The sequence below is a fragment of the Netta rufina genome, assembly GCF_964035555.1.
Source record: "Netta rufina genome assembly, chromosome: Z".
Taxonomy (NCBI): Eukaryota; Metazoa; Chordata; class Aves; order Anseriformes; family Anatidae; genus Netta; species Netta rufina.
This window is the reverse complement of record NC_140126.1, coordinates 57848373-57867808: the sequence shown is the minus strand read 5'-3', so window position 1 is coordinate 57867808 and position 19436 is coordinate 57848373. Positions and strand designations below refer to the sequence as shown.

At 40.5% G+C, this 19436-nt stretch overlaps 1 protein-coding gene across 2 annotated transcripts in view; it reads left to right on the top strand.

The window, feature by feature from the left end:
• MCC (MCC regulator of WNT signaling pathway) overlaps positions 1 to 19436 on the top strand; it is a gene marked incomplete at its 5' end in the record, with an annotated part of 197525 nt that overhangs the window by 125758 nt on the left and 52331 nt on the right. For both annotated transcript variants that reach the window (XM_084305166.1, XM_084305167.1), the window contains 3 exons: positions 3330 to 3443; positions 10696 to 10838; positions 18705 to 18841. In XM_084305166.1, coding sequence (XP_084161292.1) covers positions 3330 to 3443; positions 10696 to 10838; positions 18705 to 18841 — 394 coding nt within the window. The remainder of the gene's footprint in view (positions 1 to 3329; positions 3444 to 10695; positions 10839 to 18704; positions 18842 to 19436) is intronic.

Genomic DNA, 19436 nt, shown 5'->3' with positions numbered 1-19436 from the left:
TTTTTAATTTGTTTCACGGTCTTGTGCTGTTAAGAGGCAGCCCTCCATGAGTTATACATGTCTGATATCAGTGTTGGCGATAGTCAGTCTGCCTTCTCTGTTGTTTGCTGAAGATGAAAAAAAGTTGTGTGCCGTTTGGCTACTTCCATTCTCCTCTTTTTCTCAGCTCTCATATTGTGAAATGATTCAGTACCATAGAATTGCAGTCAAGACAATCATTACTTTCTGGATGAGATTTATAAACGGAGTCTTTCCATCCTTAATAGTTTGGATTATTCATTTGAATTCTTAATATGGGCTTTTTTTTGTAGGGTAATTTTTTTTGTTTGTGGTAACTCTTTGTTCACATTTCCTTACTTCCTTAAGGAAAGATACAGCAATACTTCCTAATAGCTTTTTTTTTTTTTTTCTACAGCCAAGGTCAGACAGCTACTCTACCTTTGCTAACCTTATTTTTTATCACAGCAGTAGCTGGAGGCACCACTCACGTATTACTTACTGCTGTTTGCACTGGGTTCACTGAAAGAGCACATTGAAACTGAAGAGTATCCCAAGCAGCATTCCTCTCTGTCTGATAACTTCATGTTGTCTAGTCTGATATTTCTGTTATGCTAATTATTATTTTTTTATTGGCATGTAGAAACTGACCTGATTCAAATTATGAAAGGAAAGGATCATTTTGCATAGTGAAAGTTGCAACAACCTTTTTGTAATTAAAAAAGCAGCTCTTTTTTTGGATAAGAGAGACCCTATGGTGAAAGCAAGGCAGGAGTAGCTTGCCTGGTGGATACCCTCATTTGGCAGGGGCTGTCAGACCAGGCAGCAGCATTGTGGTGAGGCTGGACATATTCATGCTGCTTCTTAGCTCATTTGGGATGTGCTAGGGGGCATGAAGAAGAGCTGAGCAGCTCTTAGCGTGGGAAGGATCAAAGACAAATCCACAGGAAGCCAGCTCCATCAGTTCCACTGTTCAGAGAACAAGTTGGTTTTCATTGAGATTTTTAAATTAATGGTGTCCTTTTACAGCTCCATGTGTATGAACATATAAGTCTGGTAATTAAAACCACAGCTGGTGATCATCTAATTACAGTGTGCAAAAGGGAATGATACTTACTTGACTATGCACCATTTTTTTGTATTCAATTTAGAGAATTATAGCAATTTTTTCACGTGTGTTTTGAAAGCTGTGATAAAGGATGCAGAATCTGATGAACAAGCTGGTGAGCTTCATTGCAACACTTCTCTGTTAAGGGAAAAAATGGCGACTTACAAGTTCACCAGGTTTCCTGAAGGTTGCAAGTCAGTTATGAACAGCTTGGTGCCATTAGGCTGGTTCTTGTTTCTCCACACTGTAAAACCAGTGCATGGTTTCCTGTGGTAGGAAGTAAAACCTTATTCCAAAGGCCAAGAATACTTGAATATCTGGGGAGCTTCTGGACCTAAGACAATTCAGAACACATATTTGAAAGAAACTGTGTAGCATATGTCCATAGCAGGCCTGAACTGCTGTTTTTTTCACTTGAAAAATGAGGCTCAAGAATCTTAAACATACTGCAACGTAAAATTACGTATGTGTATGTTTATGCTGAAATGAACAACTGCATGTGTGTAACACATTTTTGAAGCTGGCACAATAAAAGTGCTTTAGACTGAACTGACAAATGAGCATGTCCAGAGCTTTTAGTGTAAATAGTTACATCTCAATTAAAACTACAGAATTCACATCTGAAGTTTTTGTGCAATCAAGTTTCCTGTGCTGAAGCCAGAAGTGGCCTTTTCTGTAACAACAGGAACACCGCATGTGAAGGACTTATCGCTAAATGACCGAGTCTCTTTTCTGTATTACAACTACTTTCACACATCAGTGCATGAAAACACATACAGTTTTGCCAGCTTTTAGTATTGTGAAGGTAAACTGATACAAAAATGGGACTCATTAGCAGATTGGCTGGAAATGGAAGAAGAAAAATAACTTAAAGAGACCTGCCCAATAAAATGTCAGACTAAGTGGTAGAAAAAGGGTTTGTGTTTTGGTCCAAGTCTTTGCAGCAGAGCAGTGTTTGCTGCGTTACTTGGTCCAGTGTGAAAGGTCACTTTAGTTTTCACACCCAGTATGACTTGGAGTTGTTCCTTTACTGCTACAAATAAAGGCTTCAGAGTTATTGGCTAGTTTTCCTCCTGGGCTTTTCTGTTGTGGTTGTCAATACAGAATGTTGGATTCCAGCTGCTACTTTTGCTGTAATAATGAAAGGGATATATTGAGGATAAAAGAGAATGTGAATGCATTGTAGTTGTTGGGTTTTTAATAAGGATTATTCTTGATTTCTAAGTTAGGTAGCTGACATAACTTAGTTATGTTGTTTATCTTAGTTTCCTATGTATTTCCAAATGCTGTCAGTTAAATGCAGAATCACAGAACCATGGTATATCCTGAGTAGGAGGGGACCCAGAAGGATCGTTGAGCCCAGCTCCAGGCTCCACACACAACCACCCAAATATCAGGCCTTGTGTCTGAGAGTGTTGTCCAAACACTTCCTGAACTCCATCAGGTTTGGTGCCATGCCCACTGCCCTGGGGAGCCTGTCCCAGTGCCCGACCACCTTCTGGGTGCAGACCCTTTCCCTAACCCCCATCCTGACCCTCCCCTGTCCCAGCTCCATGCCGTTCCCTCGGGTCCTGTTGCTGTCCCCAGAGAGCAGAGCTCAGCATAGATAGATATCTTTCATCAAAATAATCTATTGCAGAATGAAAATCAGTTCACATTCTTAATGTGTGGCTTCAATAGATTAGAATCATTGCCTCTCAGTGAGGTGAGGTTGAGGAAAACAACAATAAAGCAGTAGCTGAAAGTTGAATAAGCAGTAATTGCAAATTTAAATTGAATCCTATGCATGGAGTTGTTCCCTTTGCCACACTGATAACCTCTTTATCTCCAAAGACATCAAAACACAGAACACCTTCTTTTATATTACAAATCTGGGTTGACGTTTAATGTAAGGTTTTATAACACAAAGCTTGAGATACTTCCTATTAAACTCATGCTAGAACTGAGGTGCACATTTCCAGCCGAATTACTCTGCATTGTGTTTATCCTTATAATTTGTTTTCTGATGAAGGAATATGTGAACTAGCACAAGAGTACAATTTCATGTTAAGAGAGTTTAGTAATATGTGCTTTGCTTTTTCACTTCCATTATTCTAACTTTCTATTAACTACTTAGAAATCTGCAGATGTTGTAGCTGCTGTGTAATACTGTATTTTCTTTCAAATTGTACTGCTGTATGGCCTAGGACTTGGTTAATTTGTTTCTTCCCCTTTTGTCTTGTAGCTTCATTTAGCAGCCCTGGCATCATTAAAGGGAGACATAGTGGAGCTTAATAAACGTCTACAACAAACAGAAAGAGAGCGTGACCTGCTAGAAAAGAAATTGGCAAAAGCACAGGTGAGCTAATAGTTCAAGATTTTGAAGATGATCCTTGGTTTTGTGTTGCTCTTGTTCCACATAGAGAAATATAGTATGTGGGGAAAGGATGAAATAATGTATTGTGTGAAAAGGATTTTAGGACTGTAAGAAACATAGTTGCCATGGGTTTTAAGTTTTATGTGCTGATGACATTCTTATAAAAAATACCAAGAGAGAATTAGATTGATTTTGTTTTGAAGCCAACATAAACAACCTCTTTTAACGGTGAGTGCTTCAAAGCATTTTAGAATATAAAAATTGCAATTCTCAGTGGATTAGGTAACTGATCACAGAGTCTTTCAGTCTTGGGCACGTTCAAATAGCACAAATTAACACTGATCAAAAGCTATTGCCAATTTGCAGTGCTTTGGTGGTATGTGAAAAGTGATTAGTGATCTCAGTCTACCTTCTAGTAAGCCTGTTTGTAGGTATCTGTTATGGAAAATACAGTCAGTGGTAAGTCAAGAGACTAAATAGGAGTAAGATTTGTGTTTTAATGCCTTCTCAGCTCTTAAAAAAAAAAAAAATCAGATTAGGATAAACGTAGAGAGCCAGATGTAAACAGGGAAAACAACAACAATTATACTTCTACAAACAAAACCCTTGTTTTCAGGTACTGCCATTCTGGCAAATACCTTCTGTAAGTACTTTACAATTCAAAACTAATGCAAAATACATACTAATTCACACTAGCAGAGAGCCAGACAAAGCATTTTGTAGTGTAAATTATCCCATCTTATTTGTTGCCCAGAGAGGCTGCAGAATCCCCATCCCTGGAAGTACTCACAAGCCATCTGGAGGTCTCGGGCAGCCTGCTGTGAGTGACCCACCATCAGTGGGGTGGGGTTGGAGAGGTGACCTCCAGAGGTCCCTGTCAACCTCAACCATTCTGAGTTTCTGCAAGTTTAGCCTTCAGTATTCAGGACATTTTGGTAGGGGCTTATATCTATGTGTTACTTAAACTCTAGCCAAATGTAGAAATATTCAAGCAGTCTGAATTTTAAGGATTTTACTTCAGTTCTTCAAACACAGAATCATGGAATCATTAAGGTTGGAAAAGGCCTCCAAGGATACCTGGTCCAACCATGCCCCTACCACCAATGTCACCCACTAAACCATGTCCCTAAGCATCAAGTCCAACCTTTCCTTGAACACCTCCAGGGACGGTGATGCCATCACTTCCCTGGGCAACCCATTCTAGTCTGGATCCTTGTCTGCATTCCCTGATTATTTTTTCAGTTACCTTCAAGGTGTTGAGGCTTGTAAACAAGACCCTTATTCCATCCCATCAGTGCAACATACACAAGTAAAAAACACTCTCACCCCCTTTATTCCTTTTATCTATGAGCCAGAGTCACACACACCATTTACCGGCTATTGTCTTGAGATCCTTTCCTAACTTCAGCTGCTCTCTGAGGTAGAGTCCTCTTTCTGAGGTACAGCTTGACATGATGCTGCATTTGGCAGTCGTTAATCAGTCAAATGAGTCCACCTTACCTAAGCAATCTTTATCGTTCTGCATGGCTACACTGACTTTGTTGTTATTTATAACTCTACAGAGTCTTGTGCTAACTAGTTTTGTTAGGTTCAGGACTTTATGAAAAAACGTGTATAAAAATTTCAACAAATGAAGAGTACCTTGTAGGTACCCTCCTTCCCTCAGAGGGTGGTGAGGCCCTGGCACAGGCTGCCCAGAGAAGCTGTGGATGCCCCATCCCTGGAGGTGTTCAAGATCAGGTTGGATGAGGCCCTGAGCAACCTGATCTAGTGGGTGGCATGCCTTCCTATGGCAGGGGGGTTGGGACTGGATGATCCTTGAGGTCCCCTCCAACCCGAGCCATGCTATGATTCTAGGTGCTCCCATGCAATGATTAATCCTCTTTGATGGTTAACTGTGCTCTGTTAGCATGAGATTGTTTGGTGTTTTCCTTTGATTGGTTACTAACCGTGCGTGCATGTATTGAGAAATTTGTAATGCTGAGGGTTTTTTCCATCATCTTGGGCTGCGTGGTTGTAAACAGGACAATAGGGATGACTGCCACCGAAACTATGGATATCATTAAATCAGAGTATCTGGCCCATCAGAAGTCTGGTGTGCTTCTGCTGCACCTTTCTCCACGCTGAAAACAACTTCTATGTGCACACCTAAAAGGAAGACTGTAAAGCTGTGGGAGTGGGGCTGAAGAGGAATGCTGATGGGAATAGAGAAGTTTTAGGGGAATGGACGACTGAGCCCACTGGTTGTATGGTGGTGATTATCTGTTGGCTACAGAAATGACAAGGACATCTGGGATGTCTAAAAGGTGCTCTGTAATGCTACATTTGTGGCTGCTGACAGACATTGTCACAGTTGTGTTTTGGAAAAAAAAAAACTTAAATAATTTTTATATAGTTTTAAATGTTTTAGCATTTCACTTCTACCCACTTGAGGGCTTTAAAAGAAATTGGAGCGTGGCAAAGTTTGAAATGTTCATTTTTTACATAGCCATTTTAAACAGTTGTTTAAATAGTCTTTAAAAGTCATTCATCAAGGGCAGCTTATATATTCAATAAGTTGGCTATGTTTAAGTGCTGAGAGACTCTGATGGCCCACTTTACCTTTTCTTCTTTTTCTAACTGCATCACTTTTTCAAGTAGATGCTCTACATAATTATTTTTTTTTTCTCTTATCCTCCTAACCCGCAGAGATTTCTCCATATTCATATCATATGTGTCATTTTCTCCCCTATAACCTCTGGCTCATGCATTTCTTCCTCGCTAATATGAATTAGAGGTTCAGAAGGCATAAATTAGGTAAGAAGTGTTTGAGGTTCTGCATAACTATTTTCAGGAGCTAGCTGTGCTAGCATTAAAATCTCACTTCTGCACCTGGGCTATACTTATGAAAGCAAAGCATTTCATTTCAGCTGGCATTCTAAATGCATGCTAAATGATACAAACGGTTCTTGAACCACGTTTTTGGTAATATCTTTCGTTGTTTCATGGAGCAAATGAAATGCTTTGGAAGAAAGGATTAATGATTTGCAGAAGGGAGATGATTTGGGGAGCCACAATTCATGTAATAGAGATGAGAAAGGGCTAAGAAAGATAGTTGGATAGCTTGTGCTTAAAATTTTTATAAAGGATGTAACTGATTAATGGTTGTTGTGGCATGGTAGAGCTCATTTCCAAACCTGCAGTCTGTGGAGACCCTGCTAGAGCATTTGTCTACACCCTTGTATTATTTCCACAAGACAACAGACCTCCTTGTGTCTGTATTTGTACTGGTGTGCAATTTGGTGCCAGACTGATCTTTTGGATGGAATTTGCTGTAAAGCAGTGGTCAACCACAGCTAATCTCATCTCTCCAAATCTTACTGTGATTCTGAGAATAAAAGTAGTGCTTTCTGCTAGTGGTGTCTGTCCTGGTGTCCTGGCTCTGGTAGTGATAGAAAGTAGATGTCTGAAGGGAGGGTGCAAGAAATACATGTGGGGTTGCTGTTCTTTATGTGTCCTTGCCTTTCTACCACCAACAGTGTGTGAGCTTCCTGAGCAAGAGGCTGCATCACGTGTAATAGTCCACTTCACCTCCACGAGCAATTTGTATCTTAATCCAGAAGTTTTCTTCCTTTTGCTCTTCCTTTTCCCCTTCCCTGTCCCACCGCGATTATTTGGTGCCTCGTTACCTACCACAGTTGATCTGTAACAGCTCTACAGTTTCATGGTAGAAGTATGGAATTGAGAAACACACTGACAGCTTCAGTAAATACAGCAATAACAAACAATTCACTTACTACACCTCACTTGTCCTTTCATCTTCTTTCACAAGGTAATTCTGTTCTCTTCACTCATTCCTGGTAATTTCAGACTTTCATAAGAGCTCTAGGCACAGAGTAACAAATACTCTGCTGCTACATTCTGGATCCTTTGTCAGCGGAGCAGTCAGTTCCATGACTGCAGTTACAATTCCTTGCCATTCTTCCAGTTATTCACAATATAGGATGGGCAGCAGAACTTCAGCATGTGAATAAATCTAACACGCTGTAGGCATGCACACTTCATGGGAAAAAATCAGTTTCTCAAAAAACTGATTCTGTTGTATGATGTCTTCATCGCACGTGGATTAGCCTTGTTTTCATGTATTCTTTTTCTACCTTAAGTATACACTGAATAAACCACAAAATAATTAATTCTGACCATGTATGTATTCATGATTGAGGCCTTGGCACAGTGGACCTGTGTTTGTACTTAAAATTAGATGAATTGATTGCCACTTTAATATCTGCCACTCCTCTTAAATTAAAGTGCCGTATTACTTGAGTAAAGATTTTTAGTTCCCGTGAGCCCGTTAGACAGGTTTGTCGTTGTGGCTAATTCAGGTGATGACTTGTATTCTTCCTGAATGGTGCCGCAGCCAGTGTTTGTGTCTGTGCAGGGCCGGAGGCGCTCAGCAATCTGTTAGCCTAGCACCACTGCTGGTGCTTCTCTTTCTTTTTTTCTTTGTGTCCTCTGACTGAGCACTACCAATTTAACACAAAGGTCTGCACCGCGTCTTGGCTTGGAGATTTGTGTACATTAGTGGGCAGTAGCATCGTGTTGCAACAGTACCCTTGGATTTAAATATTTTCTCTTGTTATCCTTTTCTTGCATATTCTTCTCGCTTTTGTGGTTCTTTCCCAGCATCAAGAGGTCAGACAAAGGTCTTTCCAGGCATCGTTAATTTATTCCGTAATTGAAATAACCTTTTTTGTCTGTACCAAAAACCAGCCAAAGGTCACTTACATAGAAAATCGTGCTGGAAACTTTTCTCCTGACCTCAGCAATCACTCATCTTTTGCAGCCTCTTAGTGGATTATCCCTGTGTTTGCGTTCTCAGAGAATCAGAGCCCTTAATGTTTTGGTCAGAACTTAAGTATGAAGCTGGAAGAGGGATGAGGAAAAGGGTGTAAGGTATTTGTCTTAAAAAGTTTGTGATTGACATATGCAAATAAATCATAATCTAAGAGAAATAGGAACTGGTGTGAGATCATTGTTCTGATACTCAAAAGACACAGAAACTAAAGAGTGATGAACAGACTGAGTATCACAGAAAGAAAAAAATAAAAAAAGTAATGGATACCAAGAGAGGCATTTGTTTCTTTTCCCTTTCAAGCCTTGAGATAAATGTGCAATAATAAGGAGCAATACTGTATAACCATAAGAATTTTACATTGCTGCATTTTGGGATTCATACTGGATTGTATTTCCATTACGTGGATGGAAACCCATTTTCAGTTGAGACTTGTCATGACTGACCACAATTTATTATACGTGACCCTGTACCCTCCTCCAAGGCACAGCGGTCCTTCTTAGCATCATGTCCTACCTCCCCCAGAGGTTTCTTCCTGCCTTTTCAAGTTACTTTTGCCCAAGATAATCCAAGAGGCCTTTAAAAAAAAAAAAAAAAAACAAATCTGAAACTACTGTCTTTATATTGCCAGACTGCTGGTTGTTCACAATGTATGTCATGTCACTAAATTACAGTTATCCTGAAAAATGGTGACTGTGAAATGGCTGGAAAAAACAGAAAGCAAGTCTGGTAATGTGGCTGAGGTCCATTAGCAGGAGTCCATATATCTTCAGTCAAGATAAACAAATTCTGCTTTTCAGTGCAGAGCTTAAAAAGATAAAAAATGTTGTGATAAGCATTTTATTTATTGTCTGAAAATAATTATTACACACTTTATCCAAAACATCCTTTGGTTTAAAAGGAAAAAAAACAGTGATTCACTGTTCTGGAAAATGCTTAACTAGTGTTTGTGGACTTCAGCATTTATCATGAAATGTGGATTTAGAAAGGAAGAACAAGCAACTCTGTATTGTACTTAAAAAGTTTTAATTTTTTGGTTAAACATTTTCACTGTTACTGTTGCACTTTGAAAGCAGTTTTAGTAATTCATCCAGATACAGTGTTACAATATGGAAACCTGAGAAATAAATTATTGAATGATCCTACAATAAGAGTTACAATAATATACATGTCAGTTGTCAGCATGAAGTCCTAAAAGCCTAGTGAACATTACCAGTCTTCTAAAATTTAACCCTTGCTTTCCTCTTCATCATGAAGACATACTCTGCTTGTCTTGGTGAAATTGCTTTTGATTCAAGATTCACAAAGAAAATAACATTTTCTTGTCGTCTGTGGGAGGGTGCTCTAATGTCTGGAACTACAACCTTGGAATGTGCATATTCCTAAAAGTTAAAAAATATTGAAAGAAATTTTATTAATGACTGCAAAGAAAAATGTTATTGAAATTTGATTTGAAAAAATAAGTTTTGGTGCAACAATGTTAGAGGACCTCATACACTACTATGAATTGTAGCCTTTAGAATTGCTTTTAGGACCATGTATTTCAGCTCTTCAATTAACAAATGTGTTTTTTATACTGTCAGTTTGTTTGTGAGTTTTTCTCTTGTTTGCAGCACAGTACACATGCCATTGTGCTGTTTCCTGCAGGGGGTCAGAAGCAAAAGGTTAGAAGTATTGCTCTTTCCAGCCACTACAAAGCATAACTTCAATCAACATGCATTACTGAGAGGCCATAATTGCAGTAGAGTGTCTGCTGGCAAGAAGAGTAAGCCAAAGAGGCTGGAAATAATACTCAGTTGGAACGAAAACGTAGTATTTCATGATACATTTAAAAAACAACCAGAAGTACAGCCACTTAATTGTTTATAATAAGCATTTTATTACAGGGGATTTTAATAAGGAAAATGTGCAAAGGTACCTTAAAGGGTAATAAAAACAAATATTCTTACTGGAGAAGTCATAACCTCCAAGTGTGGTTGCTCTTCTTTGTAATAATGTGGTTTCTGCCTTAGGATTTGTTCTAATTCACATATTCAGTGTTGGGAAGGCCTCTGAGGTTTCTTGATGCATCGTGAATCTCATGGATCCAAAGCTGATATATCGGTAGCTGTTTTGTGTTAAAAACTACGTGTTTTTTTTTTTTCAAACTAGAAGAGCAACTGTTCAATATGTTTAGAAAAAAATAATAATGAAAGTACACCGCATAGTTTTCCATTTCCTAAAAATTTGCTAATTACATACCTTTCTGTACCTGTCAATATTTTACTTCTGTTCTTTTTTCTTGCTATGCGGTTTTGGTTTGATGGGTAAGAAGACCATACAATGCTGTGCACTTCTGCCTTACATTTGATTTCTGTGCAACTACTCATAAGACCCTTTCTGTTTTCTGCTTCTCTGCTTTAGTGTGAACAATCTCACCTAATGAGAGAGCACGAAGATGTGCAGGAGCGAACAACGCTACGCTATGAGGAGCGAATCACAGAGCTGCACAGTATCATTGCTGAATTAAATAAGAAGATTGATCGACTGCAGGGAACAACAATAAGGTAGGGAAAGTCCCTGGAAACTCTGGACCGCCTGCGAGAATGATGGAAAGTATGATGTGAATTACGCTGTAAATATAAGTTGATCGCAACCTTGAGGTAGCTCAGCATGTTACGACTGGTGCTAAATAGCTGCCCATAATTAAGATGTGTGGAGTACCATCCAAGGCTCAAAAGTGCTGCATTCTCACTGGCAAAGTCACACTGCTCAGCCTAATGAGCACTGCAAAGAACTGCACTGTGCCATCTAAATATTCATTAGCTAAATATAAATACCAAGAGACAAGGTAAGTGGATAAAGGAAGATATAGCCAACCAATCTGCAGCTCAGCTTTTGACTTTCTTCTGTGGCATCCTATAGATAACATAAGCCAAATCACTTGTGATGAGAAATATGTCTCAAGTGGAATTGAGTAGTTTTGACATTTACTAGTAGTTGTGACAAAACACAGAATGATCATAGAATCATAGAATATCCCACGTTGGAAGGGACCCACGAGGATCATCGAGTCCAGCTCCTACAGATCATTCTCTTGGCTGTTCTTCAAGCAGCAAAGCTTGGTCATCACTTGTTACTGTTTTAAAATAAACTTACATTTGACTACAGGAGAATGGTTATTTTTCCTCACTTGGACTAAAGGAATGAAGGAGTTTGTTAAAATACGAGCTTGGGGAGGAATGCAGGTAGACCACTAGAATCTATGGATTTTCTAGAAAACTTCCAATAATAATTGACACCTTTGTAGGTAAAACTTACATGATGCATGTAGCAAAATCTGAGTTCTTTGTAGCAAATTTTGAGTTTTTCCTGCTCATTAGCTACATGTTTTGTAATACTTGTTTCATTTGGTTTTCCTTGTAAACATTGCTGTTAGCAGAAGGCATGGTTGTTAAAATTGCTCATTTAACCTCTTATGAAAAAATGTTTCTGAAAAAAAAAAGGTGTATCATAAATAAGAAAAAGTATCATCATGCATATACTTTTATAAAAGCAGTAGTAGAATGATGTGATGTTAACATTATTTAAGAAGATAAATACTGGAAACTCTGTGATGGTTGTAACTGGTGATAATCATGGTGAGATTTTTCAAGTAAGGATTTTCTAAACTGATGGTACATCTCTGAAAAAAATCTCATTGACTCCTCTGTTCACACAGACTTGATACCTCTGTATGCAAAATTTCCATTCACCGTGTTTTGCATTTGCTTTTTAGTATGGGAGGACTGGCTGCCCACTTAACCTTCCTCTCTGGTAAAACTTTACCAATTGCAAAGGCTGATTGAAAAATGAAATCTGAGAAGTATGAGAGCTGAATTGGCCTTTTTTTTTTCTTGAATAGCAGGAAAAACTCTGAGAGAATTAAAAAAGATCATACATAGAAGCCATGAGAGGTTTTTAACTGGAGTCTCTGTGGTAAGCTAAAGGCCAAATTACATATTGATTGCAAAGTATTAGGACTGGGTGGATACTGTGAGTTTTTATCCGTGGCATAAGCTATGGCATGCACAGGAAAGTGAGGCATAGGAGCTGCCTTTGATACAGAGTGCAGGCTGCTTCTCCTGAGAAGTGCAGTTGCTGCCCCTCTGGGGAGCAGACATTCGAAGGCATCAGAAAAATACTGCTGCAGCAAATATTGAACTGCTGTCATGCCCCACCTGTTTGGTCTCACCATATGAAAGCTCCTTTGTTCAGACAGCTAGGAGGCCACCTGTTTTGATTTTTTTCTTGTTTTACTAGCAAGAATAAATGTATTTTTGAAGTTAGTGGTTTTTATTTATTTTAAAGATTGCAGTGCCTTGTTCTCCTTGGCTGGCCAGTAGCTCATTGTTTGGGGAACAGAGGAGGAATATTTCTCCTAAAATGGCAAGCAGAGGTAGAGTTGGAGAGACGTCATACAGTTTGTAATAACAGCTGAAAGGAGCAAAACTAACACCTCCTGCTGTGACTTTCTGTAAATTCACCGTGGGATCCTCCTTGCATCACCCTGTAGAAGCTGTTCCATCCCACAGAGCAAGGGTGGTGTAATTGCCGTCGCTGCTGGGACAGGTGTGACTCACAGCACTCCACCCTTGGCCCTCGGTAGTGTGAGCCCCAGAGCTGGAACAACACGGCTGCTCCTGGCCCTTGGCACTTACACTCTCTTGCTAAATCAGAATGCAGGAGGGACTTTAGTTCTGAGATCTTTGTATGACGCTAGGACACCTGCAGGTACTACTGAGAGGACGCTTTGGTTGTGATATCACAAGATTTAGGGTTTCTAAAAGCAGTTTCTTGAGTTAACCATAACTGCAGAACAATGCAGATAAATGTCTCTCCCATGCTAACACAGAGATTGTTCAGTATTTCGCTGCATTGTTTTTAGGATGCAAATATAAACTAACATGTAGCTTGGTGTACTGCTGCTTTATGACATTCTTAATGGCTCTTTTCAATAAACAAAAGTATTCTGGAACTGATTAGAAGATAGCAGAGTTTCATGGAGAGTATTCAACTATCCTCCTGAAGCTCTGGTATCTAAAAATTTGTAATTGTTGTTCTGAATGTGAATAATACTCTCAGAAAGTAGGTAGAAAGTAAACAGAACTGAGTGTTTTAAGTCTGAATGAGGTATTGCAACAGTCTCAGGACTGCTGTAATGCTGTATAAATTGGTTAGTAGTCTCCATTCAGAGATACTATTTCCCTCTCCTTTTTCCTTTACAGCCCCCCTCTTTTTTTTTTCCCCTTTCAATCTCTAGGTGTTTCACTTAGCTTGTAGTGTGATGGCTCTTGCTCACATGGTTTAAAAGCTTAAGGTGCCTGTGCATCTTCCCAGGTATATTTGATGTGCTGATCTTAGTAGCAATAACCTTGTGTGAGTGTTTTTAATAAGTTTCCAGGGTTGTTGTAGGTTTGTTAGCCATTTTTTGGTACAGCGCGTTCCATGTGTGTGGTCACATTAAATTAGTTGCTGCTTTTGCACTACATTCTTCCAGCATTCCTAACAAAAATGAGGTCACTGTGGATGTGGGAGCAAGCCAGCATTCATCTGCAGTTGTCTCATCTCCCTGCTGCTGCTCTGGACAGCTCAGCTGGCTTAGTAGCCCAGCCTCATTTAAAAAAAAAAATAAAATAAAGTTGTTTCACAGCTGTAACTGATTTCGTATTAAAGCTAAAAGAGAGGTGTCTATACTTACACCGTGCATGTAGAAAAACCTCTTGCTTGCCTGGTTCGTAATGTCTGCCTCTGCAGAATTTACCCACTATCTGCTCAAGAAGCTGGGGGCAAAAGAACTGCCAAGAAGCGGTCAGCTGGCATGAGCATGCTTTTTTGTTTGAGCACTCTGGAGACCTAGGCCTTGGCTCTGTTTGTTCTTGGAAAATTACAACTGGGTGACAGTGTCTCACTATACTTGTCTATGCTATTAGGAAGAGAGTAGGAGGATGCGGCTAGCATATTGTTTAAGATTGTTTTCAACCTTAAGTCACAGGCTTTGGTAGTGGTCAGAGGAAGACTGCTGCATGGAGGAGGGAAGGTGCTGAGCATGTTTAGTCAGCTTCTTTCAAGGTCCGTGTCTTTCACTGGGCGGTGGTAGGTTGGAATTCCTGTTAGAGGTCAGCTGGGTGCAGGTAGCGGTGTTACCCCTGCTTCTGCTCTTTCAGGTTGCACGAGAATGTTTTTACATTCATTGTTTTTCTGTCCTTTGACAAGGTGTACATGCTTACTTGCTTTTTCTCTCAAGGTGTGTACAACTTACAAGATAGCAAAGCCAATCAAATGAGTCTTTCCAGTTTCAGAGTCATATTTTAAATGTTGGGAGATAAAGGATACATCCTGATAACTCTGAAACATGGAAAGGATTTACAAATTATGCAGTAGTGTACTAATATGGAATTAAGTCTACATTAAAGGTGAATATTTCCTGACTTCACAAGTTTTTGAGTATTACCTTATATTCATTCAAACTCATCTCTTTTTTCCTTAATCCTGAATTTGACTGGGAGAATCATCTGTAATCCAGTTATGCAGAACTAATGTTGGCCTATGACTGACAGTCTTCCTTAGATGTCCCCTTGAAGGTCAGAAAAAAGAAGAAAGTGCAGAGATCAAGTTGCTTTTAGTTCTAAGCTAGTGACTGGATTCATCTGTGCAACTCTTAAACATAATAGTCTGAAACAGACAAACACTCCTTGGTTTATTGGTGCCTGCTGAAGGTTATTTGAAACAATCTTTAAGAAGTTTGTAACCCATTGCTGGAAAACCATTAGCTCAGACTATAGCTTTTAATATGAAATAAAACATATTCAGAAAGTTGTTTGTCTTGGAGTTAATGAGGAAGGAGAATGAGTGGACTACAGCGTCGCAGGAAATAGCACAAGGCACTCAGTCATATCTACACAATGACCTAGGCGTGTGATTCTTGCTTCTAAAATGTGCTAGGTGGAAGCTATGGAGACTCAATACAAATTGAATCATAGAACCACAGGATTGTAGCATGGTTTGGGATGGAGGGGACTTCCAAGACCACCCAGCTCCAACCCCCCCCCCTGCCATGGGCAGGGACACCTCCCACCAGACCAGGTTGCCCAAAGCCCCATCCAGCCTGGCCTTGAACACCTCCAGGGATGGGGCATCCACAGCTTCTCTGGGCAGCCTGTGCCAGTGCCTCACCACCCTCCGAGTGAAGAATTTCTTCCTTATTTCTAATCTAAACCCACCCTCTTTTAGTTTGAAACCATTCCCCCTTGTCCCATCACCACACCCCCTGACACAGAGTCCCTCCCCAGCTTTCCTGTGGGCCCCCTTTAGGTACTGTGAGGCTGCCGTAAGGTCTCCCTGGAGCCTTCTCTTCTCCAGGCTGAAATAGCAATGCATGTACCATAGCTCCAGCCCCACCTGCCTTGAGTGATCGACTCCCACGTTGTCTCAAGTGTCTTGCTCTTTGTTTACATGTGAACTAGTTCAGACAGACCTCAAGTGTGTATACACAGGGAGCAGCCAATCTCTGGGTTGCAGTGCTCATACACCTGTAGTATTTTCTATGTGAGGGTCCTAGAATGCTTTAAAAATATTTGTTCAGTGAAATGATTGTAAAAAAAACCTGCTGGCACCTGAAGTGTGAAACTGTCCGGTGTTTGCAGCTGTGACAAGAATGTGCACCTTACCAGGGCTGTGGCAGAATTCTGCAGCGGTGTGAAAAGATGCTGAAAATATGATTTTTCACACATCTGATATTTGTTCAAGTTTTTTTCTACAGCTGTAAAGTAGTTGTGACCCTTGGTTTCACCTAATGTGAGGAAAGAAGTAAGTTAAGGTGTACCTGTAAAAGACACTTTTTTGTTCCAACATTGAACCCAAGCTGCTCTGTGCTCAGGACAGTTTGGTCTGGTCTTAGTTGTCTCCAGCTCACCATGGCATTTCAGCAGCGGGGCACCTTCAAGGCAGACAACAAATACACGCTTACTCCAGCCAGGCCCTAGCTGATGGCAGCAGGAAAAGAAGCAAGAAGGTTCCCATGAAAACTCCACCTCTTATGGGTGGTGCTGCAGGAGTTCAGTGGGTAGTCAGCAACTGTGAAAAGCTTTGTATTTCCAGTGCCTGTCCTGGAGGAAGGGGAATCTCACAGTGTCTTCTGTTACTGACAACTTCAGTTTTAAACACAGAATTTCTGTTTGCGGTACTTCTTTGTCCTTAAATTCCCCCTTGCATTTTTAGTCCTCAGTCTGCAGCGTGCAAGGCTGGTGGTGGAGACAGCAACTGACCTTGCTGTTGCTTTACCAGAGATGGACTTCTCATCTTGCTGGTGAGGTCTTAGAAGCACAAACTCATTAAAAAACTGGCTTGTGACCTGTGTCCTCAGAAAGGTGTGAGTCCTGCCACATGACATACCTTTCAAGTGCCCCAAGATACTGAGGGTGTTTTAAATTGGGGAGGGGGAAGGGGGGAGAGGAAGAAAAAAAAAAAAAAAAAAAGAGGAAAAAAAAATAACACACTAGGGCTAGCTAGACAAAGCTATGTTGGATTTTAAACAGGAAGTCTAAGCAATGAGAGCTAAAATGAGAGTGGGGAGAAATTATTATTGTTCGTGTACAGCAGGCATTGTTTTATGATCAGTACAGCCTTTTTATCTATTTATAGAGGCAATTCAGGTTTTAAAATGTAGGAATAATTGTAGAGAAGGCTGACATAAGTGAAAAAATGAATTATGTTCAAATCAAAAAAAATGCAACTGTTTGAGTATGTGGTAATTGGTTTTTGTCTAAAGCTAGTTATTGTTGGCCTCTGCTTTGGCTAATAATAAACTTATTCATGGAACATTAACTCACACTTATGTGTCTTCATTACACTGTTTTAATTCCTGCTATTCATGATTTAGTTTTCACACTTTCTTAAACATGTATTGCGTAGTACCTAAAAGACTTTTCTTTGATCTAAATCCTAACTTTAACCAGCTGACCTGCATTTTTGTTTAATAGGTGCTTCTGATAACGTCTGATTTTATTTTATTTTTTTGAACTGAAGCAAATGTAAGAGGTAGAAGAGCATACTCACTGCTGTAGTAATTACATCTCAGTACCTTAGAAAACGCTGCTTGGCAAGCAAGCTGAAATGCGTTTTTTGAGTTGGCCTGATTCATAAATTGTCATCTCTGCTACTTTGAGAGCAGAGTTTTTTTTCTGTTAGTGTTCCATGGGCTATCTTCTCTGCTATTCTCCCTGGCAAATCCTGACAAACCTCCAGGGGAAATCCTGCAATATTTCTGCACCAAACACTCATCACCATGTAGCATACACACAGAAATCTTACAGAACAGATGCCCCTCCCAGATGCAGATCCTGAGATAGCTCTTTGGATTTGGAACCAAAATGAAATAGCAGACAGTTCTATTCTTGTGCTGTGTTTCTTATCCACTGTTCTGCTGAAACTGTAGCAGAATAAATCTCTGCATTTGATTTAAAGGGTAACAAAATGATGGCTGTTCGCCCACTTGTCCGAGGGGCTCTGCACCAGGATAAACTGGTGTTTGTCTCATGTTTAAACTATACACTTTAACGTCAAAACAATCACTACAGATTTTTTTTTAGTCCAATCAGCAAGTGGATCAAAAGCAAAAATGTTCACAAATGTTCTCAGGCGAAGCTATTATTCATTTACTTATCTTCTTTCCCAGTCCTTTGAACTCTTCATATGGAGACAGGAGGGAAAAGACCTAATTTTTAAGCTTATTAGCTTTAGCTAAAGTCTTCTGTGTCCTAAATGATTTCAGTAGAACCCGATTGACAAATAACTTAATACCTAGGTAATTGAGGCTTTTTGTTTTCCAACAACTCCAGCAGTTCAGTTTTGTACTCACTTATCTGTTCTCTTCCCTTTGAGAAGAGGAAATAAAAACCTACCTGTCCCCATGAGAATTCAGTATACATATTCAGGAATGTGCATGTATACGCTTGCTTTGCATAAGCTGATGGTGTCCTCAAACAGAGGAGGAGACCAAAATCAGTTACTGCCAGTCCACTTTGGGATCAAAAAGCCACTTGTGCTCGTTAAAAATGGTCAGCTGTTGAGTTATGGCAGAGCAGTCTGAGTCCTTGCACATGTTCTTACTTGCACGCAGTTCCACTCCTTGTTTCATTGTATGGTGTTCTGGAGTAATAAAGAAAAGGGAGTAAAGAAATGGAAATTAGACATTAGCTGCTACAAGCCTGTGTGACAGGTACAGCACGGTGAAAGCTGCTTTGCAGGTATAAACCTTTCACTAATGGCTGGACAAAATGCCATTAAATTTGTGTGGATTGTATCCTGTGGCTCAGTTTACAGGTATAAATAAGTGTCACAGAGATGCATATCTCCTCAGAAGGTTTTATTTCTGCCTTTGCTCTTGCATGCAGGGAGGAAGATGAGTATTCAGAGCTGCGGTCAGAGCTCAGCCAGAGCCAGCATGAAGTTAACGAAGACTCACGCAGCATGGACCAGAATTCTGTTTCTGTACCGGAGAATCAGTCCACCATGGTCACTGCAGACATGGGTGAGTGATGCTTCTTAGGAGACACAGAATCACAGAACCATACAAGATCCTGAGTTGGAAGGGTCCCACAAGGATCATCTAGTCTAACTCCTGGCTCCACACAGCACCATGCAAAAACTCAAACCCGTATTTCTGAGAGCATTGTCCAAATGCTTCATTGAACTTCATCAGTCTTGGTGCTGTGACCACCACCCTGGGGAGCCTGTCTTAGTGCCCGACCACCCTCTGGGTGCAGACCCTTTCCCTAACCCCCAGCCTGACCCTCCCCTGTCCCAGCTCCATGCCGGTCCCTCGGGTCCTGTCGCTGTCCCCAGAGAGCAGAGCTCAGCGCCTGCCCCTCCGCTCCCCTCCTGAGGGAGCTGCAGGCCGCCATGAGGCCTCCCCTCAGCCTGCTCTGCTCGGGGCTGAACAAACCAAGGGACCTCAACTACCCCTCAGACGTCTTGCCCTCCCTTCACTGTCTTTATAGTCCTCCTTTGGACCCTCTCCAGTAGTTTTATGTCCTTCTTGTACTGTAGCACCTCAAACTGCACACAGTGCTCGAGGTGAGGCCACACCAGCTCAGAGCAGAGTGGGACAATCCCTTCCCTTGACC